At 38.5% G+C, this 18,910-nt stretch overlaps 1 protein-coding gene across 5 annotated transcripts in view; it reads right to left on the reverse strand.

Moving 5' to 3' along the window:
* Window positions 1-18,910, reverse strand: part of DIAPH2 (diaphanous related formin 2) — a 420,545-nt gene that overhangs the window by 241,470 nt on the left and 160,165 nt on the right. For all 5 annotated transcript variants that reach the window (XM_078380631.1, XM_072981023.2, XM_072981022.2 and 2 more), the window contains 2 exons: window positions 10,622-10,720; window positions 8,288-8,382 (listed from right to left, as the gene is read on the reverse strand). In XM_078380631.1, coding sequence (XP_078236757.1) covers window positions 8,288-8,382; window positions 10,622-10,720 — 194 coding nt within the window. The remainder of the gene's footprint in view (window positions 1-8,287; window positions 8,383-10,621; window positions 10,721-18,910) is intronic.

Raw genomic sequence — 18,910 nt, forward strand, 5'->3', positions numbered from 1 at the left:
GTTAATATACATATATGGAAAGTATACAATTTTTGTATACTTTCCATATAGTCCAATATAAAAACAGTGTTTTTCTACTAAGTCTTCTTGCCTTGGTCTGCTTATTGCTCTGGCTAGGATACATTTTGGGAAGAACAATGAGCAGCCATCCACTCTGTGTGCCTATGTAGAAATGACCACTGGAGGTCTAATTACTTAAACTTTCCAAAGGTTGGTAAAAAGTTGTTCTCCTGAAGATCATCTCAGGAGATATTGAGAGTGAGCTTATTTCTTCTTTAAATTTTCCAGTCCAGCATAACTTTTCGCTAGGTGCTGCCATTATTGACTCTTAGAGAGAAAAATATTTGGACTGGCATATGGCTGTTCTGAGGCCTAGTAAGCACTTTGAATAATTCTAAGTAAGCCAATGCTGAGTGTGAGAGAGTCACTTGCCCCTTAGGCTAGTATATAAATTTGAGTCTTAATCTATGATTGTATGTATCAAAACAGAATTTGAAAACAATGTTACAAATACTTCAACTCTGATAATCCCCTAGTCCTTAGAGGTATGAAGAGAGTAACAGTTTAAGTCAAAGGTCGTCAACCACCGGTCCGTGACCCGGTGCCAGTCCGTGGCCTGAGCTGGACCGGGCCACGGAGACAGACCTCCCAAACCCCCACACACATGCACTCCCCTCCCCACAGCTGCTTTGTGCACACACATCTGTGCCAGCACTGGTGTGAGCACTCCCCACCCCTTCACGCATGTGCCCGAGTGCCCATACAAAGGGGTGAGCAGGCACATGCACGCTCCTGCACATGCACGATAGGGTGGGGGAGCACTCACGTCAGTGCTGGCGGGGGCACGCGCGCTCCCCCACAGCTTCACACATGTGCCCAAGAGCATGAGCGTGGGGGATGCCCCACCTTCCTCAGAGGTTCAGCCTGTCCACAGTCCCAAAAAGGTTGGGGACCGCTGGTTTAAGTCTTCAGATGTAACTCCTAATTTATCTCCCATATTACAGTTTTCCCCTCGTCTATTCTGGTATTCATTATCAGCTGCTGGCAAACATGGAGTGACTGTGCACATCCCCACTGGTATAAATGGCAGGACTTACTTCTACAGACTTAGTTCTATTTTCCATTCCACTACACATCAGTAGGTGTGTAAAGGTGACTGTTCTTCAGGGACAAGCTCTAAGCTAAAGAGTTTATCATCAACTATACAGTTTTGTGCTGCATGCAACACAGTTTGGAGTACAGTCTTGACAGTAGTCAAGGATTCACATTCTTTGGCTATAACATTTTGTGTTTTGTTTTGAAAAAAAAGTCAGCTCTTTTAGATTTGCTTCTCATTCAGAAGTAGGCTTAGCAGGCTGTGCCAGGCATGGAGGGCTAGCAAGTATCAATGACACCTAGAGAAGCTTGATTCTTTATTATGATAATATAGGTAAAGGTTCCCCTTGACATTTAGTCCAGTCGTGTCCGACTCTAGGGCTGGTGCTCATCCCCATCTCCAAGCCATAGAGCCAGCATTTGTCCGAAGACAGTTTCCGTGGTGACATTGCCAGCGCGACTACACACGGAACGCTGTACCTTCCCACCAAGGTGGTATCTGTTTATCTACTTGCATTTGCATGCTTTCCAACTGCTAGGTTGGCAGGAGCTGGGAGAAGCAATGGGAGCTCACTCCGTCACGTGGATTCGATCTTACGACTGCTGGTCTTCTGACCTTGCAGCACAGACGCTTCTGCGGTTTAACCCGAAGCGCCACCACATCCCTCAATGATAATATAAGATCTGAGCAAAACTCTGATGAGATTTCTGTAATCTTGTCTCTTTAAGGTTCTTTTGCAGAGAATTTGAATCAAAGGGACTTCTAACTCATTTATTTATTTATTTATTTATTTATTTATTTATTTATTTATTTATTTATTTATTTATTTATTTATTTATTTATTTATTTGTATAGAAAGTAATGTATTTGTTAATTACAGTTTCTTTGTCACATATCATGGGGCCTAGTAGGCTTTTTTTTATCAGTGATCTCTCAATTCCTGTGGACCCAGGCAGCTATTAAATGTTTCTCCTTTTAGGCAATCATTACAGTAGAGATTAGTTGTTATGGGTTTTTCAGGCTCTTTAATCTTGTTCTGAAGGTTATTCTTCCTAACGTTTCCCCAGTCTCTGTGGCCTGATATCTTCAGAGGACAGGAGTAGCACTCTGTGCTCTGCTCCAGTTTGTTTGGGAGTATTTATAGCTGTGGGATCAGCTTTTGTCATTTTCAGGAGATGGCTGATTATGGTGATCAGCATGTTTTTGTTGTGGGTGTATTGTTGTGGTAAGTAGGAGAGACTGGTCTTTTGTGTGTAGTGATCACCAGTCCTTGTGTGTGTCAGCTTTTGACTCAATATCAAGGGTCAAATTATGGAAAAAAACTAGAGGCTTCTAATATTGACAGGCATCTGCTTCAACTTATTCAGGCTCTCTATAGAAATATCTCACTTAAGGTAAGATGTAGCGCACACGGCCATCTTACTAATGCTATTCAAACCCAAAAAGGAGTCAAACAAGGCTTGCCTTCTCCATTTTTGTTTAACTTTTACATTGATTCTATGGTGGACCAGTTAAAAAATATTGACTTTCATCCCCCTAAAATTGCAGGAAGGCATATAACAACACTATTGTATGCTGATGATGCAGATATCATCTCTAGGGCCCCAGTTGGGCTTAGAAGAGCTCTGTGAAGGTTGCCTATATATTGTGTAAATTAATCAGATCTTCCTGATTTACAAAAAACAAAAATCATGTCTTTGCCAAAAGGCCAATAATGTGAACATGGATGATAAATCAGCGTAGAATTGATCAGATCCACCAATTTAAATATTTAGGTGTTGTTTTCCAATCTAACGGCTCTATGAAAGCACACAGTGATTATGTGGCATTAAATGCCCAGATAAGTTCTGCCACAATATTATAATTTATGACAACAAAGGGGAGGCATTACATTCCCTCACCCATTAAATTACTCCATGCAAAATCAGTAGCCCAACTACTGTATGGCTCCCAATTGGGCCTCTTCCCAAATATTGCAATCTTAGAACGTGTGCAATCAAAATTCCTGAGGACAATATTAGGAGTCCCCAGGGATGTCGCCAACGAAAAATTAAGATTGGAAACTGGTCAAATTAAAATCAAAGCCAGGATATGGATTGCAATTCTCATGTAGTGGCTCAGACTGTCTCATTCTCCCTATTGGTCTTACACCACTGATCCTGCAAGACACCTTTAAGTCAATTGAATAAAAATAGCCTCTTTGGGTCTCTCTAAGCTGACTCTGTTAACCACGGGAATGGAACATGCAAAGAAAACCATTAAGCAGTATATTGAAGACATTGAGAGACAAAATGATTTAAGCAGTGCCCCAGAATATTCTTAGGCACTATTATCACCTTTTATACTTCAACAGTTCTTTCTCTGTTGAATATTGGGATATATTGTTGAAATACTTCCTGTATCTCTTTCAACAATATATCCCAGCACACACCTTCTTTTTAGTTACAAATAGGATTCAGTCTTTTCTATAATAATTCTAGTATTTTTCATAAACCTATTCATTTTTTATTTTAATGGTATATATGGGTCTGCACCACGACTAACCATCTACAATCATCCTAACTCTGCTGAAGACAAATATACAAAAATATATCACTTAGTGAAGAAATTTACTGAGTCAACTAAATACAGTGGTGCCCCACATAGCGATGATAATCTGTGCAGCAAAAATCGTCGCTATACGGATTCGTCGCTAAGCGGATTTTTAAAAGCCCATAGGAATGCATTGAAACCCCTTCAATGTGTTCCTATGGGATTAAAACTTACCTTTTAAGTGAAAATCCTCCATACGGCAACCCTTTTGGGTGCCCAGTAAGTGAGGAATCCGTCCCTGTTTTACCCGGCGGCCATTTTGGAACCGCTGATCAACTGGGGGAAAACATCATTATGCGATAATCTGTAAGCGAAACAGCTTGCCAATCATCACAAAGCGATTTTCCCCCATAGAAAACATCGTTATGTGATCACAAAAGCGATCGTAAAAACATTGTCGCTATACAGGGCGCCCGTTATGCGAGGCACCACTGTACAAGAAAGGACAATATCTGTAAATGGATAATTTTTCAGGAGCCACCACCTGCCACTGAAAAAGAACACTACTACAACGCAACAAAGCAGTGAAAAAGCTTATTATACTGCAATCAGTCTTCATCACTTAAAAATTCACCATCTGTCATGCAGCTTTGAATTTTTCACCTCCATTCCACTGTGAGATAGGTATGGCATCCATATGCATAAAGCCAAAATGTACTTAACTGTGGCCAACATCAATACTTTAAGCCTTCTATTGAAAAAATGCTTTCAGAAATGTGTTTCCATATAACAATACCAGATGGAACGCTTAAATCTAAGCGGAAGGAAAACACTAGCTATAGACCTTGAACTTAAAAGTTGTCTTTCCTTAACAAGAAGGTATGACAACTGTCCTCAGGTCCAATTTGAATACATTGCGCACATGCACCCATTAACTCAAGATACCTACAGGAGAACAGAATAGTACAGTTCAACAGCCTGCATGAAATCATATTTAAAGTGGCACATTAGTGATCCTGATTTAGACAGAAAAGGAAGTGTTTGTGACAGCACTGAAGTGCACTTTGTATTCAATCTTTCATGCTTTGTAGCTCTAATTTTATGTTATGTCAGCACTGTGGTGCTCAAAAACTGTCTATTAAACAGAACTGAGACATTTTATTACTTCCCACATTTCTGCAATTATTCAACAGCATTCCACAAAGTTTATTTTCTTTAAATGTTAATTGCACATTTAAAGGTTAGTTAAGTGAAGATATTGAACCACAGTGCCCTTTCTTGCATACCAAACCATAACCTTTCTTTCTTGTCTCAAAACATCTCATTAAGTCACTTAGGTCTTGGCCACATTTGGACTTTCCATTATTAAACCTCTTATAATGTACATAGATGTTATTGTTGTCAAATTCAAGAACCTGTTACAAAGCCAAAGCTATTCCCAATTTTTTTCCAATTAGTATATCCATCAATTTTTATTCTATGGACAAAATTAAAACTTTGCAGCACACCACTCAACCCATCTTCTCTAAGTCTACTTCAGTCTACTCTGGCAACAGCTCATGAGCTCTCAGGTAGACATTTCATCCACCACCTGCTGCTTAAACCAGGGACAGAACTTTTAACTTCTCCATGTAATGCACTAGCTCTCATAGAGATATAACTCCCCCTCTAGGTATGTCTAAGGGGGGAAAAACAGTGGACAAAAAAACTTTTTTACTCCAGTGGATGGACTTGTTACCTGCATTTCTAAATCTCTTTGTTACAGTTTTTTTAATTGCAACAAAATTGCAGTTGCTCCTCTCGCTCTCTCTCTCTCTCGCTCTCTCTCTCTGTCTGTCTGTGAACACACAATAGACTACTGTGTAACGTATCAATTGTGTATGTATTTTCACATTAATGAGAAAAGGATTTCTCATGTATGTTTCTTATCAAAAATTCAGTGCAATGTAGATAATGTACCAATGTTCCCGTGTATTTGTTTATTTTAAAGTCTATTTACCCTGCTTCTTCTATTACCAGGTTCTCAGTTTACATGATAAGAATAAGAACAATATTCTCCTCACCCTACCTCCAAAAAGTCAGACAACATCATGGCTGAGGATGTGATTTTCAGATATTCTGGAGTACAACTCTCACATTTCTGGGATATTTTGGACTACAACTCTCACATTTCTGGGAGATGCAGTCAAAAACTACAAATGGGCCTCCATGGCCATTATTCACCTTTGAGAAGGCAAAAACTGCTCCACTGGTGCATGGGAATGCCAAAGGTCCATGAGAGTGGCAAGGACCCATAGTACAGGTAGTCTCACTGCCCACCCAGTTGTACAGAGAGTGCCACTCAAAGTACTAACCATCCCACAAACCTTTCAGACTCCCATAGAGCCTTGCAACTCCCAGGCTCTACCAGAACAGTCTGCTTTTTCTTGAAAGAATAGTAGCAATGGAAACCCACATGCAGGTAATGAAATTTGCTCTGTACACTTTTGGTTTTGGCTGTAATTCCTGGAATTTTGCCTCTGTGAACTGTGGGCGATGCCATCCAAAAAACTCCCATCCCTAATCATGGCCACTGAGCATACTCAGTCCTCGTCAGGCTTTAAATCTGTAAAAACTCCCTCCCTCATTTTTTGTTACACTTCAATTAAACCATGAAGTTATCCAATGCTTGCAAAGCTACATCCCTTCTTTTGTGCAGATGGTGCCACTTGGAAATGAAATCTACTATTAATATGCAAAAACCAAAACTACTGTTCTCATCAATGGCTAAAATCAGTTGCTTAGTACAGTAAATTACAACTAAAGCAGGTGATTGGAACAATGGGATTTACAAAGGAGTTGACTCACCAAACCCCACAGGTACAACTTAAAATGTTAAACAACAGGATTTCAGGTAGTATTTGTTAAATGTAGTATGGTGCCAAACCAACAGTTTCTTCAACAATTCTCAAATATCACCAAGTAATGAAGCTTCTTGCTTACTGCAGCTCATTTGTGTCTATATTTTGTTGAACATGCTCTGGTTGCATCTCCATGAACAATGCTAAATAGGTAGTAATCACTTGTGCTGTACCTTCTCCTTTTTGTTCTGGTAGATTCTGGAATCTAAGTATGTCATTGGCTCTTTCCATTTGTAGATTTAACGGAGCAATTTCATCCTGCTTGCTTGCCTGTTTTAGTTTCCATTCTCAGTCATATTTACATGTCCAATCCAAGAGGTGGCGGAACTTCCCTCCAGGTACAAAGTTCTCACAGTTGCCAAATCACAACAATAAAAATTTAAAGGATCCACAGCATTTTTAAGTAAATAGGATTTAATATCGGTATTTCAAATAGTCACAGAACGAGGCTTTTATATTAAATTGCTCTACTTCCGTGGCAAGGTAGTTTTCTCCCCTTTCTCCCTTTCTCTCTCCTCTCCTCTTGTTCTCCCAATCCAAGTGGTGGTGGGGGGCTTCCCTTCTACCGTGATTGTAAGATTTTTTAAAAAGTTAAAGTCCATTTTGCTGACTCTTTATATTTGTCTCTTTTCTGTTTATTTATTTGGGTCCATGGAGACTTGCCTTACATAAACAAATACTGTACTTTAACTTACTCAGAGTCTCTGGTTGAGATATCTCTAACATCCTTTTGCACTCTCTCACTCTGTGCTTGGGGTGTTCCCAACTCTTTGCCAAAATGGCTTCCTCCTCAGTCCGTGCACTCAGATACGACTTTGGAGGGGGAACCAGCCTTCACTGATCCCATCCGCCCCTGTCATATCTAGTGCTTCAGAAGTTGCTTCTCCTAGCGACGTATTCCCCCCCCCCCGGTTTGGGAGGCAGGCGGAACTGAGAGTTCTCACCACAACGAACCCCCGCCTGTCTCCAATCTGATTTTGGACTACATACCAATCATACGATTCAGAGTACAACAAGGTGTTCAAGCAGGGACTTGCTAAAAAAAGGTAAAGGTTCCCCCCAACAATTTGTCCAGTCATGTCCGACTCTAGGCAGTGGTGCTCATCTCCGTTTCCAACCCACAGGGCTAGCGTTTGTCCGCAGACAATTTGCTATGGCAAATTATGTTATTGTTCTTCCCCTAGCCTAACTACATAGCAGAATATTCGCTAAGAAATTAATCTGTTTTTTCCCTCTTCTTGAACAAGCAGATTCTACAGAGCTTTAAAAACACGGCTAAGCTTCCTTATTCTGAACCAAATCATTTCTTTCACTGCCAGCAGACCTCTGGAATTTCACACAGGTTCCCCCACCCCAATTCTAATTGGAGATGCAAAGGACTGGAACTTAAACCTTCTGCAATACTCTGTCATCTGAAAAAGTGAGCTACAGTCCATGAAAGCTTATGCCAAATAGAATTTGTTAAGTTTTTAAGATATCACAGGAGGGTTGTTTTCACTGCAAAAAAAAAAAACAAACCCTACCAACTAACATACTGCAGCTTTCCTCTGGAAATTTATGCTCAACAGAGGATCTGTAATGCAGGATATGGCCACAGCATCCCTGTCAGACAAATGTCCATATCTGCTGAAATGTAACCAGCCAAGGTATGTGACTTCAAACCTCACAGGATTCTAAGAATCCATTGTAGTCAACAGGTCTTCAGAAAAGCATTTGGAAGAGCAACATTTTAATTTAAAGTCATGCAGTGGTAACTTACTTGAATCAATGCTTCACTCAGTTTTTCTTCATCTACTTCCATAATAATATTTTTTATTTCCTCATAGGGCATGCGGAAAGATCCCAGAAAAATAGCTGAAAAAAAACACCATAATTTGAGAGCCTATTGTCAAATAAAAACCATTATGATTTTGTATGATTAGAATAAATACTGAACTGAAATAGTTAATCAAATAATAGATTTAATTGATGCTGATCATGTTGTACACACTGAGAAACATATATATTTAAGTAAATATAGTTTAATTTATCCCTAACAGCTGAAGTTTATGATGTCATTTGGGTTTGTTCAAGATAACATTGTGCAACAGGACTCTGGCCATCATGAAATAGGTAAGAGGAAAAGTTTTTTAAAAATGCATCCCTAAGCAACACGTACCACCATGTTATATATTTGCAGTAAAACAAGGATTCCCTAAGTCTTTGACCTTTCATGCCATCTGCAATTTGTTGCAATGAGTTTATTTTAAAAAAAAGACACTAAAATTTTAAAAGACCTGATGTGAAGGAAATCCAATTTGATTCTATGGTACAGAATTTTATTCAAGATCTAGGAGGAATGCTTTTAAACAAGCTGACTTCTTTCTACCCAAGCGTAGATCATATTGATTAAAACCAGTGCCCCAATTATGATATTCTTCTTTACAGAGATATTTTTAAAGAAAATGTAGTGTCCAAAGAGGACTGAACTATGGGCCTTTGATATATGATTCGGACCTCTCAGAAATGATAAAGTACACAATTGCTTAAGACAAATTTTCACTTGCTTATTGGTTTATAAGCTATCACATTTCATACGAAATGTAATGAACCTTGCTGAATTAAAGGCAAAAAATAACCATCTCACCATGCCAGTTCTCATAATAGCTGGCCAGATAGTTTCAGAAGTGAAGAAGCCGGATAGGAAAGATACAGTCTTTCATCAATAACCAATATTAACAAGAATATGTCCTTTAAACCCAGAAGCTGCATTTAGTTATCATGCAACCAGTTACTGTAACTACTGAGAACCACTAGGCTTAAAGGCCTAAAAGATTAAATACATTAAAAATTTGATACTTAGAGTATGGTCAAAAACACAAACAATGTGCAACTACTTTCTATGTATGGTAAAATGTACTGGTCATGATTTAATCCAGAATTTGTAGGAAGCTGTTTTATTAAAACCAGAACCCAATTTATATTTAATATAAGCAATGTCAACAGCTCATTGTACTTTTAATGGTTGAAATATTATTGCGTATCTCTGTGTACAATGGAGATGGCATTATCATTAGTGGCAAATCATTGCTGATTAAAGGCAAATCAATTCTGATCCAAGGCAATTTTGGGAGTCCTGTTACTCATACATGATGCAAATAAGTCATGTATACCCTCAAAATCCCCAAAGGAAGTGGTTATTTGCCACTCATAATGATGTCATCACTGTTACATAAAGAGAGCTGTGCAGTAGGATTTCAGCCGACATATCCCTGTATTTTTAATTTGCTCTGTCTTGTATAAATAGCAAGGTTAAATAATAACCCATTGTTCTCCATTCCTGGACTCCTTGAAAATCAAATTTAAGGAAGAGCAATTCCTAATGAGGGGAACATTTCTAGCATATGCTAACAGATGACTTCTATAACAGTAACTAGGGATGGGATTTTGACTTTTCTGGATACAAATAATACCACAATTCTACCCATCTTATAAGCACCTTACAAATCCCAAATGTGATGCACCTGGGAGACAGTCCTAAATTGGAAGGCTTTGAAGGTTAGCTAGGCCTAGTTCTGTCCATGCTTTCTGCTCAGAAGGAAAGCTGTCAGCTAGCTTCCAGGCAAAAACAGGAAGCGTGGGTGGAGCTAGGCCCAGCTAAGCCTTAAATCTTTCCTATTTAGGCTTCTCTCCCAGGTACGTGACATTCAGATTTTGTAAAGTGTTTTTAAGATAAGTAGAACTGCCAGAATGGAGAATCTGTTTTTCCGCCGTGGAAAGCTCAAGGATATTATTCATCATTCTCATCCCGTACTCAAGTTTGACAAAATAAAGTCAATAAGGTTGTTTTATTATGCAGCCTAAGGATTCTTCATCTTTATTTCATGTACTGCCTCAGTCCAGTCTTCATAGGATGGTATTAACAGTTAACAGTTCTTTCCTCAAATCAAATTCAAGAAGGTAGGAAAAAGGAAAGAAAGCTTCCATATTAGGATATATCACAATACTTATTTCCCTTGGAACATGAAATGACTATTAACAGAAAATCTTTTTCAAAATTGTTGACATTGGACTTGATAAAGCATACAGTAAAATGAAAGAACATATTCCATACACAAATTCTGTGCTGTCTTCCCATCCAGCAATCTTAACTCTTTAGCTCTCTTCTTAGGCACTGTTCCCTTCTTTTCTTCTGTATCAACTGTCTTTTTAACTGCAAAACAAATAGAACATTTCTAAGAATTTAGCAGAAGCATACTTTCACACTCAAGTTATGTTTCAATCTTTAAAATGCTTTAATTGGTACTTCTTTGTTCTTGTTATTTTAAAAGTCAGAACATCTTTGGTTTTTCAGTGGGCTTAAAATCAAATACCATCAGATAAGCAAAGATCAAGCCTTATAGTGAACAACAAAACAAAATGACATTTCAACTTTGCTCTATAGTCAAAAAGATGTCCTTTCTAAAACAAAGCTACTATTGTATAATGAACTATTCAACATCAGTCCAACAGGCATTATGTGATGATGATGATGAACTACCACCCTTTCCAATTTATTTAAGCCATTTTCAGCTGGTTGTCTCTAAATGAGCAAATACATTACCACAACTTTTATGTTCAGCACACTAGAGACTCCTACTGGTTCCGAACAAACAATATTGCTCTCTTAGTTATCCTAAGAACATGCAGATTAATTTAAAACACAGCCAAGGGAAGAGGGGTTCAGGTGGAAACAACAGAGTTAAATGCTTAACATATAAAATGACGATCTAAATTAAACCTGTTGATAAGCAACCAAGATATTGTTTTCAGTTAATTCTGTCATCCATTTTGTGCCTAGTAACATATTTGTTTATCAAAACTGGTGAGGAAAAGCTGATGCAACATGCTGTAAGAGATTGTTTTCCATTGAACGTTCATGTTACATGCTACATTTGGAGCTCAGAGGCAGCTCTATCCTTGGATTGCCTACACCTGTAAATTAATGTATCCCACTGAAAGGATAATTTTATTATGACAGCTGTTTCATGCCCACACAAGTAACAATAGCACTAGCCAAAATGAAGCATAAATGTAGAGGAAATCAAACACTGACAATTGTTCTCGTGACAAGGACGACACAAAAGATTGCCATAAAGGTTCAGAGACTTAATTAAGTAAAACTTCACTATTAGCTCATTCTAAAATCTGGAAACACATGGGTTTTGAAAATTAACAGCTGTACAATATCTAATGTACTCTCACACCTGATCATTAACTCAATTACTGAGCACCATTAAACATTACCTCTGCATGATTAAACTGTTCTAATGTTAAATCAAAGTAAAATATTGTACACCAATAGTGACAAGATACAGTCGAGGGTGACGTATGTTTGTTTGTTTGTTTGTTTACCCGGCCTCTCTCCTTAAAAGGACCCAAGTCAGCTTGTTCTTGAAATGCTAGCCAGAATAAAGAATTTCAGGAGTAATACTTCTCAACACAGCTGCTCCTGTCCAACAGCCTGTTCTGGATAATAATTTGAGATACTGTGCAAGAATGTGAGATCTCTTCAGTTCTACCTTCGGTTGAGAAATTATTTATATAAAAACAATACCTGAACTTGAGTTTAAAACATTATTTGCCAACTTCCAATACCAATATAATCATTCACAGCAAAGAAACCAAAGACAGACCAATTTTGGGAATAACTCTCTAAGACTAATAATCCAGGTTATTTTGTACTAAAGAGACTGACACTTATTTTCATATTTACAGGCATCGCCACATGTGCATTCTGTGACCTGTGCTGCCCTGAAAACTACAATATATTTTGGATAAAGTGTTATCTGTGTAACATACTGGTTTGGAATTACCTTTGTGGGCTGAATGAACTCACACACAATAGTAGTTTAATCTATCAATCATTTGAAAACTCTGTGTTTCTCCTTATCAACCAATGCACTCTCTGGCATCAAGCCCTCAAACAATGATGCTGATATCTATTTTTATGATGATAGAGAGATCCATCAGGGAAAACCATGATCATATCTTCCTTGGGCTACACAATAAACACCTCAGTTGATTTTACTTATTCCAAAAAGGCATACTAGACAAAATCCCCAATTCTCTCCTATTATATAACATAGGCTATTATGACAGACAGAAGGGGACCACTAAAAGCCAGGTCTGATGACCACTCTAAAAATTATGTGGGGTACTATCATGGTTGTTTCCTGTTATTAACAATCTTTTCCTGATGTGGGAGCCCTCAATAGAATAAAGCAATAAAACACGGCTAACAACAAGGCCACTGGAGGTGATGGCATTCCAGATGAACTATTTATTATCTTAAAAGATGATGCTGTTAAGGTGCTACATTCAATATGCCAGAAAGTTTGGAAAACTCGGCAGTGGCCAGAGGATTGGAAAAGATCAGTCTACATCCCAATCCCAAACAAGGGCAGTGCCAAAGAATGCTCCAACTACCGTACAATTGCACTCATTTCACACGCTAGCAAGGTTACGCTCAAAATCCTCCAAGGCAGGGTTCAGCAGTATGTGGACTGAGAACTCCAAGAAGTACAAGCTAGATTTCAAAGGGGCACAGGAACTAGAGACCAAATTGCTAACATGCGCTGGATTATGGAGAAAGCCAGAGAGTTCCAGAAAAACATCTACTTCTGCTTCATTGACTACGCAAAAGTCTTTGACTATGTGGACCACAGCAAACTATGACAAGTTCTTAAAGAAATGTGAGTGCCTGACCACCTTATCCATCTCCTGAGAAATCTACAGTGGTGTCTCGCTTAGCGATTGCTTCGTTTAACGATGTAATCACTTAACGATTAGTTTTCTGGAGCGATCTTACGCTCCGTTTAACGATGTTTCCTATGGGCGATTTTCGCATAGCAATGTTTGGGACCTTGCTTCGCATAGCGATGACAGTTTGGGTCCCCCTGTTTCGCTTCATGATGGTTTTGACAGCCTCGTGTTGGCTGTCTTTTAAATATTTAAAATGTTTTTAAAAGGTTCAGAATGCTTGAAATCATAAGTGCACTTAATAAACCCTTTGTTAAACTAATTTGACTTTGTTCTGACTCTTTTTGAATTTGTTGTAATTTTTCCCCATTGAAATGCATTGAATAGGTTTCAATGCATTTCAATTGGGGAACCGCGTTTCACTTAGCGATGTTTCCTGTGGCGATTTTCGCTTAAGGACAGCAATCCGTTCCCATTGGAACGGATTATCCGGAGTTCAATGCATCTCTATGGGAAAACGTGTTTCGCTTAGCGATGTTTTCCCATAGCAATGTGTTTTTTTGCACCAATTAAAATCATTAAGCGAGGCACCACTGTATATGTGGGACAGGAAGCAACAGTTAGAACTGGATATGGAACAACTGACTGGTTCAAAATTGGGAAAGGGGAATGAGAAGGTTATATATTGTCCTCCGGCTTATTTAACTTATATGCAGAATACATCATGCAGAAGGCTGGACTGGAGGAATCCCAAGCCAGAATTAAGACTGCCAGAAGAAATATCAACAACCTCCGATATGCAGATGATCCCACTCTGATGGCAGAAAGTGAGGAGGAATTAAGGAACCTCTTAATGAGGGTGAAATAGGAGAGCGCAAAAAACCGGTCTGAACCTCAACATCAAAAAAACCAAGATCATGGCCACTGGTCCCATTACCTCCTGGCAAATAGAAGGGGAAGATATGGAGGCAGTGACAGATTTTACTTTCTTGGGCTCCATGAGCATTGCAGATGGTGACAGCAGCCACAAAATTAAAAGACGCCTGCTTCTTGGGAGGAAAGCGATAACAAACCTCGACAGCATCTTAAAAAGCAGACATCACCTTGCCAACAGAAGTCCAAACAGTCAAAGCTATGGTTTTTCCAGTAGCGATGTATGGAAGTCAGAACTAGACCATAAAGAAAGCTGACTGCCGAAGAATTGATGCTTTTGAATTGTGGTGCTGGAGGAGACTCTTGAGAGTCCCCTGGACTGCAAGGAGAACAAACCTATCCATTCTAAAAGAAATCAACTCTGAGTGCTCACAAACTGAGGCTCCAATACTTTGGCCATCTCATGAGAAGAGAAGACTCCCTGGAAAAGCCCCTGATGTTGGGAAAATGTGAACGCAAGAGGAGAAGGGGACGACAGAGGATGAGATAGTTGGACAGTGTCATCAAAGCAACCACCATGAATTTGACCCAACTCTGGGATATACAGTGGTGCCTCGCTTAGCGAGGTTAATCCGTTCCAGATTAACCCTCGCTCAGCGAATCCATCGCTAAGTGAAACAAAAAAGCCCATAGGAACATATTAAAACTGATTTAATACGTTCCTATGGACTTAAAACTCACCGTTGTGCGAGTTTCCTCCATTGCGGCGGCCATTTTGGATGCCTCGTTAGCGAGGCAAAACAGCGGTCGCCATTTTGTTTTAGCGGCGGCCATTTTGGAACCGCCGATCAGCTGTTCGCTATGCTTTGATCGCGTCCGCGCGATCATCGCATAGCGAAAAAAGCCCATAGGGGCCATCGCTCAGCGAACGCTCCAGCGATGGCCTGGGACCCTTCGTTATGCGGTTTCATCGCATAGCGAAGCATTCGCTATGCGAGGCACCACTGTATATTACTAATAGCTTCTGCCTTGAATTTTTGTGGTGCAGAGACACTAGAAATATTCCACTAGAACAAATCCACTCCCATTGATATTCTAGGGCCTGCTGTGCTCTGGTCCATGGGGTCACAAAGAGTCGGACACAATTAAACAACAACAGACCACATGAAAACAACAATGTGAAAGCAAGTATTCCAGAAAAGGAAGTTACATTTATGTGTTGGAAAACTATCCATTGTGTAGAGCAGTGGTTCTTAACCTTTGTTACTCAGGTGTTTTTGAACTGCAACTCCCAGAAACCCCAGCCAGCAGAGCTGATGGTGAAGGCTTCTGGGAGTTGCAGTCCAAAAACATCTGAGTAACAAAGGTTATGAACCAGTGGTGTAGAGTATGTAAGCTTGGTATGTGTAGAAAGAGTATATACTGCATATAAAACACAGCATGGAACACTGAATTGTGAAATCATAGTGCAACAGTAGACAATCAGAGCACAGCAGGAGGCCAGAACAGAAATATGAAAATTTTCCTCATAATTACCATATTGAAATCTTGTTCTTAAGAATTTATAAACCTCAGAATTTAACAAATCATCATATTAGCTTCCAAGCATAAAAATTTACTCAAGTGTAATTAAAGAAAGGTATAAACAAAAGTTATGTAAATGATCTATAGTACCAGAAGATACAATAGAAAACAAACAACATTTTAATTCTTTTTTTCCTTAGTTCTTTTTCAGCTTTTAGAAATAAGAATATAATTATTATATATTAACATTCATTTAATTCTTAAGCTTCTTGCCCCAACCTACATCAACTTGCTAGTCTGCAAAGTCATCCATCCTTTTTAATCATTATTTTATCCCACCTGGATAGAGACAGAACAATAATGCTCATTTCATTATCCGCTTTGTGGTGGTGGGGCACACTATACACAGCTTCCTCTACTTGATGTCTGCTACCACCAAACCACAATCACTCTTAAACCCTTATCTGAGACTGAGGAGATTGTCTAACCTGTAATAGGGGCTCTTTCCATGTAACAGGAGCTGCTTCCTCTCTGGATGACCTTGTCAATTTATCAATTTACCAAACCAACCAAACAGCCAGTGTTCTCTCTCCACTGCCAGAACTAAGGGCTAAATTTACACTGTCTTTTTTTAAAAAGTAAGCATGCTTTTACAGAAACACATATAGCCTGTGGAATTTTCATGACAACCTTGAATACATCTCCCAGTGATAGCCAGCAGTATGCATAGTTGAATATACAGTACTGTGAGTGCAATTTTTAAGAATAAAAGATGGGATTTGTAAACCAAAATGAAGTGTTTAAACATAAAAGGATAAGGAATTCAAAAATTTCAAGCTGCCAAGTTCTTATCATACAGTTATACATTGTTATTTCCCATGAGAACACACTACTTTTCCACAGCTTCTCACACACAAAAAAAGATGTCTTACACCAGTTCTTAACTAATTTTCAGCTCTCTCTTTTCCCAAACTTCATCCAACATCACTTTGACTTCATCTGAACAGCCTTGTTTGTATCTGAACTCCCATTTTACTCAAGAGCTTTTTTTCTGTCTCTACTGTAACTGGCCTCTCTCTTGCACACGCGCACACACACACCCTCCCAATTTAACACATCACATGTCTATTACCATGCACCATGGCAGGCAATCAGCATCCATTCACACATATTTTATTTATTTATTTATTTATTTATTTATTTATTTATTTATTTATTTATTTATTTATTTATTTATTTATTTATTTATTTATTTATTTATTTATTTATTTATTTATTGTATTTATACCCTGCCTATCTAGTCATTTCGACCATATATTCCTATAAAAGGCAATGACTGTTACGAAGGGCTGCCAGACAACCAAATCCCAAAGGAAAGAATTGTTCATGGCAGCCAAAATTCCTCCTGAATCACATCAGAATGAAGCTGTGTTTTCTTTTGCTTAGAGCCCAGTTCTGACAGTATTAGTGTAATTCATAGGAAATAAAATTAAAATCTTCTTACTATGGATAGAAAGGAGGAAACTATTCCCTATGAAAAGTATTTCCACTGTGAAACGGGAGAAAAGAAACCAAATTCAAACATTTTACAGCAAAGAGCCAGTGTTCCTTTAACAATTATTATATAGCACTGCTTTGTCATCCCAAACAACTTTCAGCCAGATGCTCAGATTCTCCCACACAGCAAAACGTTTTTTCCCCAAAACTCAGAGCTAGCAAAATACACCTGAAATCAAGCACTGATTATAAACTATTTTGATGAAGATAATTTTCTAACTCTACATATCACTGATATCCAGTGTAGTGCGTAGTGGGTATAAAGTGATGAACTAGGTCTCCGGAGTCCTGTGTTCAAATTACTGCTCAGCCACAAAGACTCATTAGGAGAGTGGAACTAGTAAAGCTACTCCTTAAACATCTCACTTACCATGGAAGCCCTATTAGGGTTGCTGTAAGTCAATTCCAACTTGACAGCACATTGTAAACTTCAACATATCACTAAAAGGCCCTTTGGATAGATAATTTAAATGCAATCTGTTGCTTGAAAAAAAGTGAAGAGATATATACTGATCACATTTCATACTAAATGAGGGAAGTGGATATGAATGAGATTTGTCAAATTGATAGATTTGTCAAGAAACATAAGGCTACCCTCCACAATGAACCACATAAGCAAAAATGCTGAATGTGATCAATGAAGTAATACAGCTAGACAGTCAAAGTGTGAACTAGACAAGGAAACACTTCCTGTTATGTAATCAAGAACTGAATGGTTTACAAAAGCAATTTTTATATTTCAATGGTGTTGAGAGACTAATTCCTTTTTCAATATATATTTAGATTTTCGTGTGCTTCTTTCCTTCCTCTCCCCTTCCTCTCCCAAATATTAGCAGGCATAAGAATTTAGATCACTGTGGAAAAATACTAGCCTAGTAAAGGAACATGGCATGTGTTATATTATCTTTAATCTGCTAGCAGTTTTTAATTTTATCTTCTGCTGCTCTATAAGTGCACTAGTTTCTGATAAACCTCTAACTACAAGAAACCATTACAATAAGAATTCTGGGGGAAATTACTTAACAATGTAACCAGTTCAGTTTCAGATATATCAGGAAAGTACTGTAATTGCCTAGGTTTTTGTGGTTCAACATTACAATATTTAACAACAGGGTCAACAGTGCTTTGGGGATTAACAATGGTAAATGATGTACTGTAGTGTGAAGGTATCAGAAACTTATGATAATATTAGCCGTTTTCCTAAGTCTACTGGTAGGCAATGCAACACAGATTGTTTCTAGATTAGTTTCATACCAGATTTTCAAGGCACCTGCTACCCACACCCATTTTTCCAATTAAGTCAACAGCTGTGGGATCTAACCATATACATATGATGCCACCTGGAAGGGATGCAAATTGCAAATTTATCAGCTCCCACAGTGAAAATAAAGTGTCTCTGCTGCATTCCAATCCTCTCTGTAATCATAAAAGCTAACAATCCTGACAAGGCATTTTTGTTTGTTCCTAAGGACAATGAGGATTCATTTTCAGACTGTGATATTAACTTAAATCAAAAGTTTCTGTATCAAAGCATGATGGATTCAAAAACTCCATTAAAAATGAGAAGAATTATTGATGTAAAGTTACATCTGTTTCTCAGTACTGGTGTTGCCTCCAAAGAACAAAACCAAAAGAATGCAGATCACTTTGCTTCATCAACCCAGCCCGATAAAGTCAGTTTCAGATTATTCATACATACTGGAAAAGC

Source organism: Pogona vitticeps, chromosome 11 (assembly GCF_051106095.1).
Source record: "Pogona vitticeps strain Pit_001003342236 chromosome 11, PviZW2.1, whole genome shotgun sequence".
In the NCBI taxonomy this organism is placed as follows: domain Eukaryota; kingdom Metazoa; phylum Chordata; class Lepidosauria; order Squamata; family Agamidae; genus Pogona; species Pogona vitticeps.